The sequence below is a fragment of the Chroicocephalus ridibundus genome, chromosome 18 (assembly GCF_963924245.1).
Source record: "Chroicocephalus ridibundus chromosome 18, bChrRid1.1, whole genome shotgun sequence".
Lineage (NCBI taxonomy): Eukaryota > Metazoa > Chordata > Aves > Charadriiformes > Laridae > Chroicocephalus > Chroicocephalus ridibundus.
Genome location: NC_086301.1, coordinates 3,623,901 through 3,638,754, shown reverse-complemented (window position 1 = coordinate 3,638,754; position 14,854 = coordinate 3,623,901). Strand labels below are relative to the sequence as shown.

General features: G+C 49.9%; 1 protein-coding gene across 2 annotated transcripts in view; it reads right to left on the bottom strand.

Annotated features, from left to right (window-relative positions):
* GRIK4 (glutamate ionotropic receptor kainate type subunit 4) overlaps positions 1-14,854 on the bottom strand; it is a 203,325-nt gene that overhangs the window by 58,578 nt on the left and 129,893 nt on the right. For both annotated transcript variants that reach the window (XR_010073621.1, XM_063355167.1), the window contains exons 4-6: positions 11,492-11,589; positions 7,855-8,020; positions 2,053-2,231 (exon numbers count right to left, since the gene is read on the bottom strand). Coding sequence is in view for 1 of the 2 variants with exons in the window: in XM_063355167.1 (XP_063211237.1) it covers positions 2,053-2,231; positions 7,855-8,020; positions 11,492-11,589 (443 nt within the window). In the remaining variant the exon portion in view is untranslated. The remainder of the gene's footprint in view (positions 1-2,052; positions 2,232-7,854; positions 8,021-11,491; positions 11,590-14,854) is intronic.

Genomic DNA, 14,854 nt, shown 5'->3' with positions numbered 1-14,854 from the left:
TGCCAAGCACAGCGGTCTCAAATCATGCTTCCGGACCTTGGCAAAGAGGTTTTCCCATCACCCCAGACCACACAGAGGAGCTGGAGGCAGGGAGGGAGGGACCAAAGGCAGCACCTCCTTACGTGGTTTTACTCTCTTTCCAGCTCCCTGTTCTTTACCTATTTCTGTGCAAAATCAAGGCCACCACCATCGCGTCGGGAGCAGACACGGGCAGCAGGAAAAGCTTTGTATGCCCACAGAGGACTGACAGTGGCTTAGGTCTGACTGCGTCCAGCCCTTCGGTTGCACATTGTTACCCTGTCCCTTGTACAGGTGGCAAAATGGATGCAGCAAAGTCATTTTAGCAAAAGAGCGGCACGACTCCAGAGGTGGCTGCCGACCTGCCTTTCAGCCAGCTCTCCAGACAGCTGCCACATTTTTAAGCCCCTACGCAACAAAACCTGGCACCCGTTGCCCTCCCTTTTCCCTTCCTGGGGACAGCGATAATGTCAGCTCTCCCTCTGACCCACGAAGCCAGTGCATTTGATTTCAAGGGCAGAAATTCAAAGCGAGCAACAAAGCGCTTCCTGCGAGCATCGCTCCCATCCATTTAACGTGCCCGCTGGCAGGTGGGTGGCTGGGACAGGCTGGTAATCGAGGAAGCAACCATGTGTCTCCAGACCATATGTGGAGGGGAAGAGATGAGAAATTGCAATTTCTCTCCGTGTCCGAGGCCAGGAGCAGTCTCCAGAGACAGGTCTGACACAAGGCACTTTAAAACTAATAGTGCATTTTTCTTGCTTTTGGTGACCTGTGGGCAGGGGCCAAGGAGGTACCTACTTACTCACCACAACCTCACTCCCTGCTCTGGTTGCACCTCTATAAAGAAAATACTTTGCAGCCTCCCAAGGTGCAAGAAGTTGCTAGATGAGAAGCTCATTGTTTATTACCTTCCATTCCTACAATCCTCCAGCCGGGAAGGCTATGTTAGGTTTTACTGGACTGCTGAAAAATCGTGGCAATCTCTGACATCTTTATCAGTTGTGGCAGAAGGATGCTCGAGCCGGGAAGGGAGACTGCGGGTGCCCAAAGAGTGCTGCTGTGTGCCTGCGGGAAGTCACTATAGCAACAGAGGAGGGGGACAGCCCTCAGCAGCCATGCAGCACGCAACAGGGACCAGGAGAAAAAGAAAGAAAAGAGACCACAATCCCACTCCCCACCTGCACAGAGGGGACCCAAACACCGCCCCCACCCCCCCCAAACCCGCCTATTAAAAATGCAAAATGGCAAGCAGTGGGATAAAAATCTTTGGAGGCGGTGGGTGGGGAATGATAAAAACAGCTCTAGTGGTTTCTGCTGGCTGTCGTCAGGGGTAAACCTGACACAGCCAAGGGCTTTGAATGACTGACTCCCTGACAGCGCAGCCAGGACACCCCGGGTAATCCCTGCACCAGCAGCCAAGGGGGGACCCCACTGCTTGGATCCTGCCTCCATTCAGGAAAGTACTTGTTCCTTCCAGGATGTGGGAAACTCTACACAACTTTAGGCTCCATCTGGAGCCACTGCTCAATTTTGAAGTCGGCTATCAAAACAAATGCTAAAAACTGCAGCAAGAGACCATTTAAAAATAAACATGATTAAAATAAAATCTCGGTTAATAAGACAATATAAAAAGGAAGGAAAAAGTTAGAAATGTACTTGACGAAAAAAAGAAAAAATACTATTTGCATTGATTAACTAATTTTAGAGCCCTAAGCAGCCCCTCCACGGCTGTTGGATGGCAACTGGAGCCAGAAGCACACACCACTTCTAGAAAGCAAACACATCAGCTCAGAGCAATTAAACCATTGCTTCTACAGATGCAGTCCTGGAAGGAGAAAGCAAATTATTTTCCCCAGAAACGCCATCAGTGGCAATTCCCCTCCCAGCAGAGACCATTTCCAGTGTTGCTGCAGGAATTTTTACACTCCATTATCCCACAACACCTGCACGTGCACGCTCATGTACCACACGCAGTATCTCGCTCAGTGGAAGCAGCAGCATTTACCACTGTGATGCTTAATAGACACTTACCTTCTGCAAAATGGTATGAGACATGGAAGCGTTGGCATGTACGATGATGGTAGCTGTTTTGTCATCTCGGATCTCTTTTAGGAGAGGGGTAGGATCCCGGCTGTCATCTAGCATCCGGACTGAGAGTGTGTCCTTGGAAATGAGGAACTGCCGAAGCAACTTCTCTAGGTTTAAAAGGCCTTCAAATAAAAGGGTGAAGAAAAAAAAAAAAACAACAAAAAACAAAAAACAGACACCTTAACATTTTATGTTTGTTCAAAAAGAACTTCTCCCGTGGCCCATAGTCATCCCTGGTAGGAAGCAGTCCTGCCATTCTGCATCTATGTGCTGCAAAGGAAAGGATTTGGGGCTGCAGCGCAGGCTCGCTGCTCGAGCCATGGATGCAAATGATGGAGCTACTCCAGTTATTCTCCAGACAAAAAGTGGCTCCAAAGGCCTCTTGGGAATAGATAACATTGCTGACATGAATTTTCTCAGGACCCCAGAGTCCAGACAAGTTCCCCGTTATCTTTCTGCATGCGGAATCGTTCTGGTTAATGCTGGTTGCTGGAGGACAATTCGTCCTCCCACGCCTTTGCATTACTAGCTCCCAAACTTGCCCTGCAAGGCACAACTTGATAAACTTCATAGATCTTGGAGCACTCTGATGGGGAGCTGTCATCTTCCAAGAGCATTGTGTCCCTGGGGATGGAAAGCTCTACTGAGACTCAGACAAAGCAAAGATCATTGCAAAAATACATCAGGTCTACATTGTGAAAAAGAATTGTGAGCATAGTCCTAGCACAGTGCAGAACTACTTGTGGACTGGGTATTCCTAAAGCAACACAGGAACCAATAATAAAACAAACAAACCAACTCGCATATCTGGTGCTTTATGGAGAAATTAGAGAGTAAAGTAGAACAATGTTCGCAGTCCAGCAGTTGCATCACTGGGCAAGGTCTCTGGAGACCCACCTTCCACCTCCACAGCAAAGTCCTCCTCCCTCTTTCTGCCTTGCCATCTGCATTTCTGCCTCCCCCACGTCCCACTGAGCACCCCAGGTGCCCCAGCATGGCGCGGCCTCCTCAGGCAGCCTCTGGATGGGATCAGCCATGGGAAAGAGCCAAGACCCTGGCTACCTTGGCACTCCCCACGCAGTCTGCAGGACTGGGCTCTCCCTTCAGATGGGAGCTGAAGAAAAGAAGTAATAATTAGTGAGCACCCACATGGATAAGTCCCGACTTCCCTGGACTTGTGCCCTACTGCCTTCGACACTGCTGATTGAAGATTCTTCCTGCAGCTAGGTCATAGCAAGGGCTCCTTCCAACATAGCTTCCTTGATGTCTAATAAGATGTCAAAGCTCCTGCCGCAGCTTTTCTTAGTCAAGAAAGCATATTTGATAGAGTCTGTCTCTTCTATCCAGCTGCTGAGTTTCATCAGGAAATAACCTCCTGTCGAGTTTGATTGACCAGAGAGACCACCAGATGTAATCATTAGCAAGACAGAGACAGCCAGCATGGTCACACACCCCCTCTCTACAGAGAGACAATCCAAGAAGAAGGGGAAAGCTAAACTGAAGGAAACTGAAAAAACCAGAACTATCAGCAGAATCACGTCCCAGCTGGCGGAGGGGCAAAACCCACCCTCAAGTCAGAGCCCTACTCTTAACCTAGCTGTACTTTTGACTGCATGAAACCGCTCATTCACTGGAAGGTCAGGGGCCAGGGAAGCGATACAATGTGATGTGATTAGCCTTAGAGAGCGCTCCTTTCAAGGACTCCCAACGCTTCACAAAGGTAACAAAGCAGTGCATTAAAAGGGATACATCCAAGATGAGGAGCCTCTCATTCACAGTGAGAGTTTTTCAGCACGCCAAGTTTGCGCTGAGCCCTTTACAATGCATTCGCCTCTTACCTCTTCTCCGAGTACAGATACGAACTCAGCAAGGGACTACAAAAACAGCCGCGGCCAGGACTCCTCTGTATCACATCAGCTTCTTTTTCTTTCTCAGTAGCCAGTGAATTCACTCTGTGTACAGGACACATGGACTAGACCTCGCCTGAATACTTTTTTTGTGTGCTAGCTCAAGCGAACAGCAAATTTTACCCAAGTCCTCCATTTGATCCTTGTGAGGTTTATTTCCACCTCATCCCACATCTGCAAGGGACCAGACAGGTTGCTGCAAGTTAACAGTCCTGAGAATACCAAGTTTACTCACAGCTCAATCCAGCAAAATCTGCTGCTGCAAAACTGAGGAAGATTTTAAGAGGACTTCGCTAACTTTATAAAAGTCTTGCAATAAAAAAACTAGATAGCAACTTACCCTTTTTTCCCCACAGTGATGTACATTTCCTGGCATTTAACTCTGTGGAGGAGGGGAGGCACCACGAGCTGCAGCTCCCCAGGCACTCGCTGCCAAACCTGCACCCAATTTAAGCTGGTGATGAGGGCAGAGCTCACCCAGCCACCAACACCAGGACCCACTATTGCTGGCACTGAAGCCCACGGACTGAAGTCCCCAGGACTAACAGCAAACATAAGACACTTCTGCCCTTGGAGAGCATCCCCAGGCAAGCAGCAGGGTGCAGCAGGGGCTGGCAGCAGGGAGTGCTGGCACTACAGTCGGTGCAGGGCGCTGCCAGAGCTCGCAGCCCCACGGCGCTCGGCTTTGGACAGACCTGGACGAAAAGGGAAAGCTGCGCTATTCTGCACACTCTGTGCCGGTGGGAGAAGCCCAGATTTACACCACAATGTGGCTTTCAAGGGGACCGAAATCCACTTAAAGGTGTGGGTGTCTGGAGGGAAATCTTCATCCGTCCCCTTTGGAAAGGCACCTTTTCTATTTAATTGCCTGCAGAATTAAAATTAAATCCTGCTCCTTAACGCCAAAGGTTGTATATCTCAGCTGGAAGCTAATCTTGCAAACTGGAGAGCATCCTTCTGCCAACTGCTATGAGCTTGTGATTCACAGCAGACCCTCAGCTTCCTCTTTGTCCTTCTCTTTGCTGACTGCACCTGCACCTCTGCTGCCGCCTTCTCTAGGAGGCACGAGCCCAGGTAGGAGAGCCACCCCAGCCTCTGCGGCGAGGAAGGCAGAGCCCAGCTGCAAAGTTTCTAAAGCACGTCAGGCACAGAGAGGAGGAGGTGGGACCAGGGAAGAAAGGAAGCATTTGGTCTCCTCCTCTGGCTTGAGGAAATTATAATTTCCAGCATGTTAGATCCTACCTGTAGCCCCATCAGGCCGCCTGCTTGCAGCTCCTCTTGCCGCGTGGAGGGAAGTCTCTATTATTTGAAGAGATTCCCCTTTGTTTGATGAGGAGAGGATGTGAGATGATGCTGCTGCTGACAGACTGGCACTTCAGAAGGCTGCTCGGCGGGCCAAACACGAGCAAGGGCTTGTAGACACCTCCTGACAGCTTTGAAGTACAAAGTGAGGACCACCATGTGCAGAGAGGCTGCATCTGGCACGCATTGTCTGAACACTCCTATGGGGACCACAGGTACACACAGAGGGAGGTCGGTGGTTCAAGCTGGCCAGCGGGAAGTCCTGATCTTGCTTATTCTATTTTTCCTTTTCTTATGCAAACATTTGGAGCTGAGAGGAGTAGCCTGCCCCCGGCTCTCTGCAGATGCGGCGTCCCCTCCAGAGCAGCCGGCACAGCTCACAGCCCACCGCCGGGGAGCGGCCCTGGGGGGCAGGGAAGGCCCGCAGAGAAACTGAGTCACATAATCTTATTCGATCCACCATTCCATTACACTTAGGCTGGCCTAAGTTCATGGGCTTTGAGGGTCATTTTCTGCCTCTGCCAGAAGAAATTACCTTCAGTCCCCAAAGGATGCGACTCCTCACAGTGACAGTGTGAGCATGACAGGATAGGACCCAGGAGTCCCATCATGCAGCATTGTACTTAAACAAAACCAGCTACGACTTTACCTCCTGGGATCTAAATAATAACAACCCTCAAAACAGCATTTCCTGACTGATGAGCAGACAGCTCATATGCTCCCCTTATTTGCCTCCAGGGAACCTTCCGAAAGCCCAAAGTGCCTCGAGTTAGTTGTTTCAGGACTGCGCTTAGGAGCACTGCTTGTCCTAAGGGAAAATGAGGGCTTGTGCTCCTACGTGAAGCTGGATTATGCCTTTCTGCACTCCGCTATAGTCAGAGCATGCTGTGCTTCAAGCCTAGCTCAGGTAAGGTCCTCACTGAGCACAAAGAGCAGGATGCGTGAAAGGCACCCGTCCCACTGCTTCCCTGGGCCTGGGAAGGGGACTCGGGTCGTGAGCTTAGGATAACTCCTAAATACTGAATTATCCAGGAATACCAGAGTAAAATAAACTGGATTGATTCAATTAAAAGGGTGTTATTTTAATGCAAGCTATTTGGTTCCCAAGGTTTTGATCCAGTTAAATGAAGAATCATATTAATTCCAGGCCTCAATGGGAGGCACCTGCATGTTTTGGCACGTAACCGGGGAGCAGGGCAGGGGTGCAGGGCGGTTGGTGGTGTGGATGTGTGCTCCGGGCCTGGCAGCAGTGCGAGCCCAGAGCTGTGAGCATCCTGCACGGCAGGTGAGAAAATCTAATTAGATTTTCTTCCTTTCCCCCCCCCCCCCCCCGCCCCCCGCAACATTTTGCTTAAGGTTAAGGTTAGACAATGAAAAATTCCAGCACTAGAAGTAATGTTGGAGAACATTTGCATGATTTTAATTGTGTAATTTTGGGTCAGGTTCTCTGCTGGGGTAAATCTGAGCGAGCTTACTGCAGGCAATGTACTGACGGACATCAGCTGAGGATGTGGTCTCCTCAGGACACGTAAAGCAAAAAGAAAAGGCAAAGACACTCTTATTCATTCTGTCCCTGTGCAGGAGTCTGCCACAACACTGCATTACTCGCACAGCTGGCGGTGTGAAGTTTGCCCAGGGCTAGCTGGAAAGGATGCTACCTTTCCTTTCGACCTGGCCCCACGTTCAGAGACTGCTCTTGCCAGTATCCCCAAAGCTCCCACTGGATCCACGTGCCTTTTCAAAGCCCCTCTCCTAGGCTTTTTTGTATGGTAAACTCTGGTGCTAATGAATCTGGATACAGGATAATAAAAGCAAAATAGATGTGGCTACTACATACCCACTACCTACCTACACGCCAACCTTAGAAAGCACAGGACACACTTTACTCACTCTATCCACTACGATGCAGAGCCTGCTCCAGCCACGGCAGCAGAGTTATGCAGAGATAAATACGGTCTTGCTGAGGTGAATGCTCCAGCATCCAGATGCACAATTACCAACAGATGTATGGCTGCAGAGCCCAAGAGGGTGTGCAGTGTATTGACTATTAATCAAGTCCCGCTTTTAGGCCACAAACTGCACGTGGATTTGGGAAAGACATATTTCAAAAAGCTTTACTTGCCTAAAATAATCTCCAGAAACAAGGCTAAGCCTTTTTTTTTTTTTCTTCACTTCAAAAACCCATCTGTGCAAGCAAAACACTCTTCAGATTGTCAAACAGAAGGCAGGCAAGTCTCTCCCCCATCGCCTTTCCTCCTCTCACAAACACCACAAACACCCTCAACGGGGCAACAGGGTGGGAAACCTGCCCCACAGGTCTCCGCTGTTTCGGGCTGCTCTGACCGTGCGCCCACCCCGCTGCCAACAGAAGAGACCCTGCCACCCCAAACCAGGCGAGACGAACGCCCTGGGATGCAAGAGCCAGGCGGCTCCAACACGCTGCCTGTGGGACCTTCTCCAGCAGCACCCAACATGCAGAAGGAGTTAGAACAGAAGGAGCAGAGGGGCAGCCGAACCCAGCCTGGCAACAACTTACATTCAGCTTTGGCGCAGATGAGGCAGGCAGTGGTGCAGTTGAAGAAGTTCAGGATCCCCGCCACAGCCACGCTGATATCGGTGTTGCTGGGGTGGAGGTTGAGGGTGGTGAACCGCTGGAGCTGCAGCTTCAGGAACTCCTCTGGTGCCACTTTGAAGTGAGGAACCTAAGTGGGGAGGAGGGGGAAAAGAAACATAATTAAAGAGGAAAAAGAAATAAAAACAAGTAAATCTACCATAAAGGACCTTTGGTGTGAAATGCACAGCAGGCCGAAAGTGAAATATCCCAATAAAACTGCAGAAGCATCACCAGAGTGAGGGGAGGAGGGTGGGATTTGTGCAACAGCAGAGGAAAATAATTATCGCAGCTACTAGAAGCCACTGGAAGGAGTGGATCAGGAAAAGTCTTGCTGAGCCACTCAGCGAAAGGCAACGGGGGCTGTGATTACAGCACAGGAAACCATTCCGGATGAGTTCAACCTAATTAGCTTGGGCACTAATTGTAGCCAGGCCCACACTTCATTTTGGGCTTGCTGCCTGGGTAAATATGGAGGCTGCTTTACAGGCAGGCAGGGGGTTACACAGCCCATGCCGGAGACCCCCAGACCTTTGCCGTGTGCTAGATGGATGAAGCGCTGCAAATCCACCTCTGCCTGCAGTGCCGATGTGTCGTCAGGTAATTAGGAGAGACGAAGGGAAGAATAAGATGACCCTGCTCTGGCAAGGCTCCGGAGAGAGAAGAACAGATGCAGCAGCCAGAAGCTTTGGGCTTTTTTGATCAGCAGAGAGGTAACAGGTGGCCATACAGTGGGCAAGCTCCAATGGGACCATCACCGTGAGCCCTAATAACGCTGCGCTTCTCATTAATAGAGCGGAGAGGAGGGGGGAGCGGCATGCGGTTTCCTGGGGAGTTCGGGGAAGCAGGGTCAAGGCAGGCGCACAGGGGGACAGGGCAGCCCGAGGGCTCCCCGCAAGGCAGCGCTGCCGCACATCCCGCCGTTCCGCGTGGAGGGAACGGGTGGGCAGACAGACCAAGCTCAGACACCAGGGGTTCGGCCAAGTAAGGAGAAGCAATATTATTTTCCTTTTGCTGAGTGAATTATTTGGAAGAAAGAGAAGACAGAGAAAGGGAAACATCTGCTCTGGCTTCATTACAGGAGTGTCAAGTCCTCTTTTCCTCCATTATTAGTCCTTCCGGAAGCTATCATCCTATGCCTCCCATCTCTTTCCCCTTGGGAAAGGCTATTAGTAGCTTGTGATGGCTGCTTTATTGACAGCATAAGCTGTTTGGTTAGCAATAGGAAAGTTAAAGAGTAATAAGCTGCTATCTGCCTTGATTTCGCTCTGCAGCCCTCGTCGTGGGCTCTGTTAACAGGGAGAGAAGCAGACTGTAAGCGAAAGGCAAATTCCTTTAACCAGAGCAGACAGGGCAGCTCCAGTACAAGCGAGCTGATCACTCTGGGGAGCCAGATGGAGTCTGAGACTGGCAGCAACAGCCGCTGACAGAGAAGAAAGAGACAGAGGTGCAGGCAGCCACCACCACGGCAGCTCTTGCAAGTGCCCAGAGCTGATCACAGCCCTGGTTCAGACCTCACCTCCAGTCCCAGAGCCCTCCTCTCCTTTCCAAGAGCACTGCCCCAGTGCAACACCACTTTCTGGACAGGAGGGAAGAAAATCTTTGGGCCAAAGGCAGTAGAGGGGTAGCGTGGGAAACACAGGTTCATCCCCCAGTTTCACCAGAGGCTCCTGGTGAACACCAGGCCAGTCACTCCACCGCCTGGCGCCTCGGTGGTAAAACGGGGACACTCTTTCCTTTACCTGATGGATGGCTGTAAGTACAATGGCTCTGGTGGGGCTGCTGCATCACGTTTAACACAGTGGAACCAACTGATGCTCCCGTGATATAAATCACGGGGAGTTACTGCAGGTTTACATCACTAGGAGGGCATCCGAGATCAAGCTTGTGAATCAAATACCTGAGAAGTGCACAAGCACTCACCTTTCATTTCTGACAAAAAACGGAGACTTAGATCAGAGACTCAGACTGAATATGAAATCCAGGGGAAAAACACTCGCAATCTGTTACTGCAGAGTTGCCTTTGCCTGGGATGGAGCACATGTCTGGGACATTTAACTGGAGAAAGCACTACAAAATACTCTCAAGAGACCCATCCCGCTGTAGCCCAGAGCACTAGATCTAAAAGAATTCTTCCATCTCTTCAACACTTCTGATTCTCAGGGAACAAAGAACAGCAGTCATTTGTGAATGCAAGTTATTTACAGTGCTCGGTTCCAGGCACTCCCCTCCTTGGAGGCTGGGCTCCAGAGAGAGACCACTAAATGGCAGAGAGATGTTATCTGGCTTTAAAGGGATGAACTATGAGAAGAGAACTCAATTTCTTTTCCCGAGAGCAGAGCCAGATCAGTGTAAGATGGTTCAAGGATTATGAAATATTAAATCAGGCACATAGTCTGGACACAGATAAAAAGGGTTTGCATCGATGGAACAGCAGCAAACAGAAAGGGGTGCAGCTTTCCAAGTATGTGCAGAAAGTCGTGTCACAGGAGCTTTGGCCAGGCTGGGCATCCGCCAGGGCAAGCTGAGGTTTTAGCACCCCCCAGTCAGCGGGGACATGGCTCACATCGGTGTTGCACGTGAAGGAAGCTGAAGTAAAAGGTGACACATCTGAAAACGAGGACAAGGCAGGCAGAAGAGAGAGGGGAAATGGAAAAGGAAGAAGCTACAAGAATATGTCCGTTAGGAACAAGAGGGCAAGTTCTCAACTCTAATTATTAGAAGCCAAGGCGGATTGTGGGAAGGACAATATAGCAGGTAAGATGACTACAGCAAGTCACCTTTGCCAAGGATGTCCTGGAGTACCACAGGCAGTTACTCCACTTTCCTGTCTAACAGAGGTTAACAACCCTGCTCTGCCTTGCTGCTGGGACACGAGAACAGAATACATTGGGGATGACGAGGCACACGGACATCAGCTGGAGAGGGTCTGGGGAGCCGGGTGGAAAGGGGAGGTGTGCGTACACAGAAATGGTGACTGAGAAACAGAGCACCAGACTCAAACGAGAACTGCAAGAGGCAGACCCAGGCGAGGGAGAAGGCAGCGTAAGGCAGAGCTGGAAGCTGCAGCGAGCGGTGCAGCTGTAGCCAGGACTTGGCATAGACGTGACAGTCTCAAATGAAACCTTTCAAGGCTGCAGAAAGCCCTTCTGCATGGGATCTGCACAGGAGACACTGCTGCTCGGTATAGTGGTAAATTGAAAACCTAATCCGTACTGACTAACTCACCAGCAAAATGCTGTGTTCCCAGGGAGCCCAGCACCAGGCAGCAGCCCATGTGAAGCACTGCTGCGACCAGAGCCCGCTGAGAGCGTCTTCAGTTTGAAGGACAACATGCAGAAGGTGGGGGCTGGGGAACGGGTCAGGATCTCTGCAGAGCCCCTTGCCCACAGCGGGTGACTCCGTTCTCACCCCAGACCTGACATGAAACACCAGGAGGAAGGAGCCCGGGCTCCCGCATCACCCTGCCAGCCCTGGGCAGCCGCCGGGCACCAGGGTGCTGGGGCCAAGTCAGTCGGCGCAAGGGCACAGACTTACTCCGGCACAGAACGTTCCCACTTACCTCTTTCTCACCACAGATATTGCTGATAATAGAGCTCGAGGCTGGGCTTGAGGAAGGTCCCAGGACGCCTACCACTCCTTTGGGGAGAATCTGGCACACTGTGGGCACCAGAAAGAGGAAACATGCGTTAGACTTCATCCTCATGCTTACAGTGCCTGTTGCATCCTTCACACAACATACTCCCCACCATTTATCTCCCACACAAATCCAAATCCCTCCATTCCCTCTGAAGCACTGTCACCCTGCCTGTGACACCCTCCTCTCCGTCTTTCCCCAGGCTTTCTAAATCCCACCTGAACTCTCCCCAGAGCACCGGTATCCTCACTGTTGACCCAGAACTCTGTCTAATAACACCCCTTTTTGGCCCCATCTGCTATGCTCCAAGATAAAATGTTACCCACAGTTTACAGAAGATGCTAAACACAGCAGTGACCTAGCTTCAAAGCATCATCTAGCAGCAAACAAACTTTTATGAATTTCTTCCCTCATCCTCTGCAGAGCTCAGTGGTAATAATAAGGATCATATTACTGTTTTTCATTTGCTGTTTTTTCTGGCAGTAGTTAATCTTCTGGCTCCACGCCACCAAGGTTAGCAAAACAATAAGAAGACTCTGACAAAATGAAGAAGCTAAATCTCTTCCCTCAAGCTTCCCAGGTTCAACTGCAACCTTTTGTCCTTTTAATTCACAGCACAAATATAGCTGAATGGCACTCTAAGGACTACCCCAGCTGGTGTCACCTCCCCGCTGCCATCCCCATCAGCCACATTGCTCACAAACGCTCCTCCAGAGCAGCTTGAGCAGGCAAAGCATCGCGAACAGAAGGCGAGAGCCCCTCGTGCCTGAATCCCCGGACTCCGAAAGGCTCGTCTGAACATGTGCTGGCCACAGCTTATTGTGCAATACCAAACCTGCCTCGGCATCGCCACGCACTCGGCTGCTTTCTTCCCGGACAGACAAAGCCGCATTTGCTCAACTGGCGTCAAGTGAGCGCTTTCTGAAGAAAGAGGATACCATGGGGAGAAAGGAGGTACCGCAATCACTTATCAGTTCTGGCAAGAGCAAGCTCACAACATTTTCATATGTAAAAACTATACCACCGTATCACAAAGCTGAGATTTTAAAGATAGTGCCTCTTCAGTATCAAAAGGCTGGTCTGTTTTTGGAGCACCATCCTCATTGCAGGTCCCTGGCTTACATGTCAGACAAGCTTTTGTGATGGTTGTAAAAAGTTATCTAGATTCAGCGGCTGGAAAAAGAAACTAGAAAAACTCAAACCAGAACATATTTTTTGTAGCGAAGGGAATTCATCATCAAAACTGCCGTACTACAGATCAAAGCAGGTTTTCTACCAACTTCAAGCCTTTAAATCAAGACTGGACGTGAAATGAGAGCCTATACTGCGCTTGAGGGTTTTTTAGAACAGCAAGCTATGGGGCTGAGCGTAGTGTTCAGCAAGTGAACGTCTACAGTTCATTTTCTGCAGAAGATAAGTTCAGCTAATCAAGTCGGTCATCTCTGGCCTTAGACTCCATAAGTCTCCACAGCCTCAGGACTGGAATATGAGGCCAAAAGCTGAGGACTTAGTTTGTCACTTCGGGGAATTGGTTTCACTTCTCTCCAGGCGCCACTTGAAGGAAAATCTCCTTGTACTACTAAGTCCCTAAACATACTGATCGCTTTGACTTCTTACAGAAAGTGCCGATGATATGCAAACATCTTCTCTTGGGTTTTCCTTCCTTCCATGCTCTCTCATCCTCCACCATCTCAGTCTGCTACAGAACGAGTGATATTTTCCTGCAGCGTCTTCAAAGGAATCCAGCACTTGCTTTTCCTCTGTGCTTAAAAATTTACGGGCACTTACACCTCTTCAGAAGATCCTTTTAAATAAGAGCACCAGCAATTTGAAAACCCCGCATGCTATCTCAGTGGCCCTCATCAGTCCCTCTGAGCCACAGCAGACCCTTTGGGTGCTCTGCGATTCAGTACCTAGGAGAAAGGAGCTGCTCCGAGTCCTCTTTATCCACAGGTCATTAGGGAAAAAGTCCTGGGGGTAATTCTGTTGTGCATGCAGGGGAAAGTTTGACGAGCACTTTTCTTCTTATCGCTGGTATTGAGAACAAAAAGTGGGTTAAGTAGTCATAGCAACAGAGTTGCAACAACCGTCAGAAGAAAGAGACCTGGCTTATCTCGCCAAGGGTGAAACATCCAGTAAAATTAAGGAAAATGAATGGAAACAAAGTGGAGGTGCCTGAGGCAAAGGTTTCGACCACATTTGGAAAGCTTCTTCTCTTGTAATCCAAGCACATTTCCTATTGCAGAACATTACCTGATGCTGTTAGCCTCCGCAGGGAGAAAAGGCTCAAACCTTGCTACCATTGTGGGCACTGAGGATTCAGACAAGCACTTGCAGGGATGCAGAAATGTCAGCTCTGTACCAAAAATTCATCCCCCATAACTGCACAAACTGTAACCACAGATACTGGTGTAGCCCCTGCTGCTCAAGTCTATTCATACCTCAACACGAGTGACACATAAGCTATATACCGTGCAGGACACATTTTTGATTGCTGCAGACTCAGGTACCTCTGCCCAAGATCGTGTCCATTTTTTATGTTTTTCAGAGTTCAGTACCTCAAGAAATACGGGACGTTGAAGTGACACCATGTTAAAAACCTCTTTATCATGAGATGCGTTGTGGGTACTACTGACTATCCTTGATCTGAAGACCTGAGATGTGCCCAACTTCCTATTCCAGGCATTTTTATGGACTGCCTGCAGTCGGCTGTACTAAGTTAACATCGAATCGTAAAATCACAGAATGGTTTGGGTTGGAAGGGACCTTAAAGATCACCTAATTCCAAACCCCCTGCCCTGGGCAAGGACACCTCCCACTAGACAAGGTAACATCCTTGAGGACAGTGGGACAGAAAAACAAGAAACAGGCTTAGCAAACAGATTTCTTAACAAAACTCTTAAAATACATAAGTCTTTGAAAAGGAAACATCCCAGGGTCCACCCTTCTCTGCTGGGACCTGCGCTGGTTTAGGCAGGACAGGATCCCTCCTGTCATCACTTGGGGGCAGCTCCTGGGTGGTGTGAATGGACAATTGCTGCCTTTCTACTTGTACCCGGACCTCTCTGCCTCTGCTGCTTGCGTGGCTCAGATGTCCTGCTATGGTACCCCTACCTGCGCAGTTATGGGCTTTGCCCAGAAGCAGGAGTGGGGTGAGTGCGTCCTGTCCCTCTCCCGGCACAGGCTACGGTTTGGAGCGAGGAGGTGGCCCTCACGCCAGCTCAGCTGCACGTTCAATGTGCAATGCAAAACGGTGGCCTTCCTTTCATACTAGTCTGCCCTGCCTCG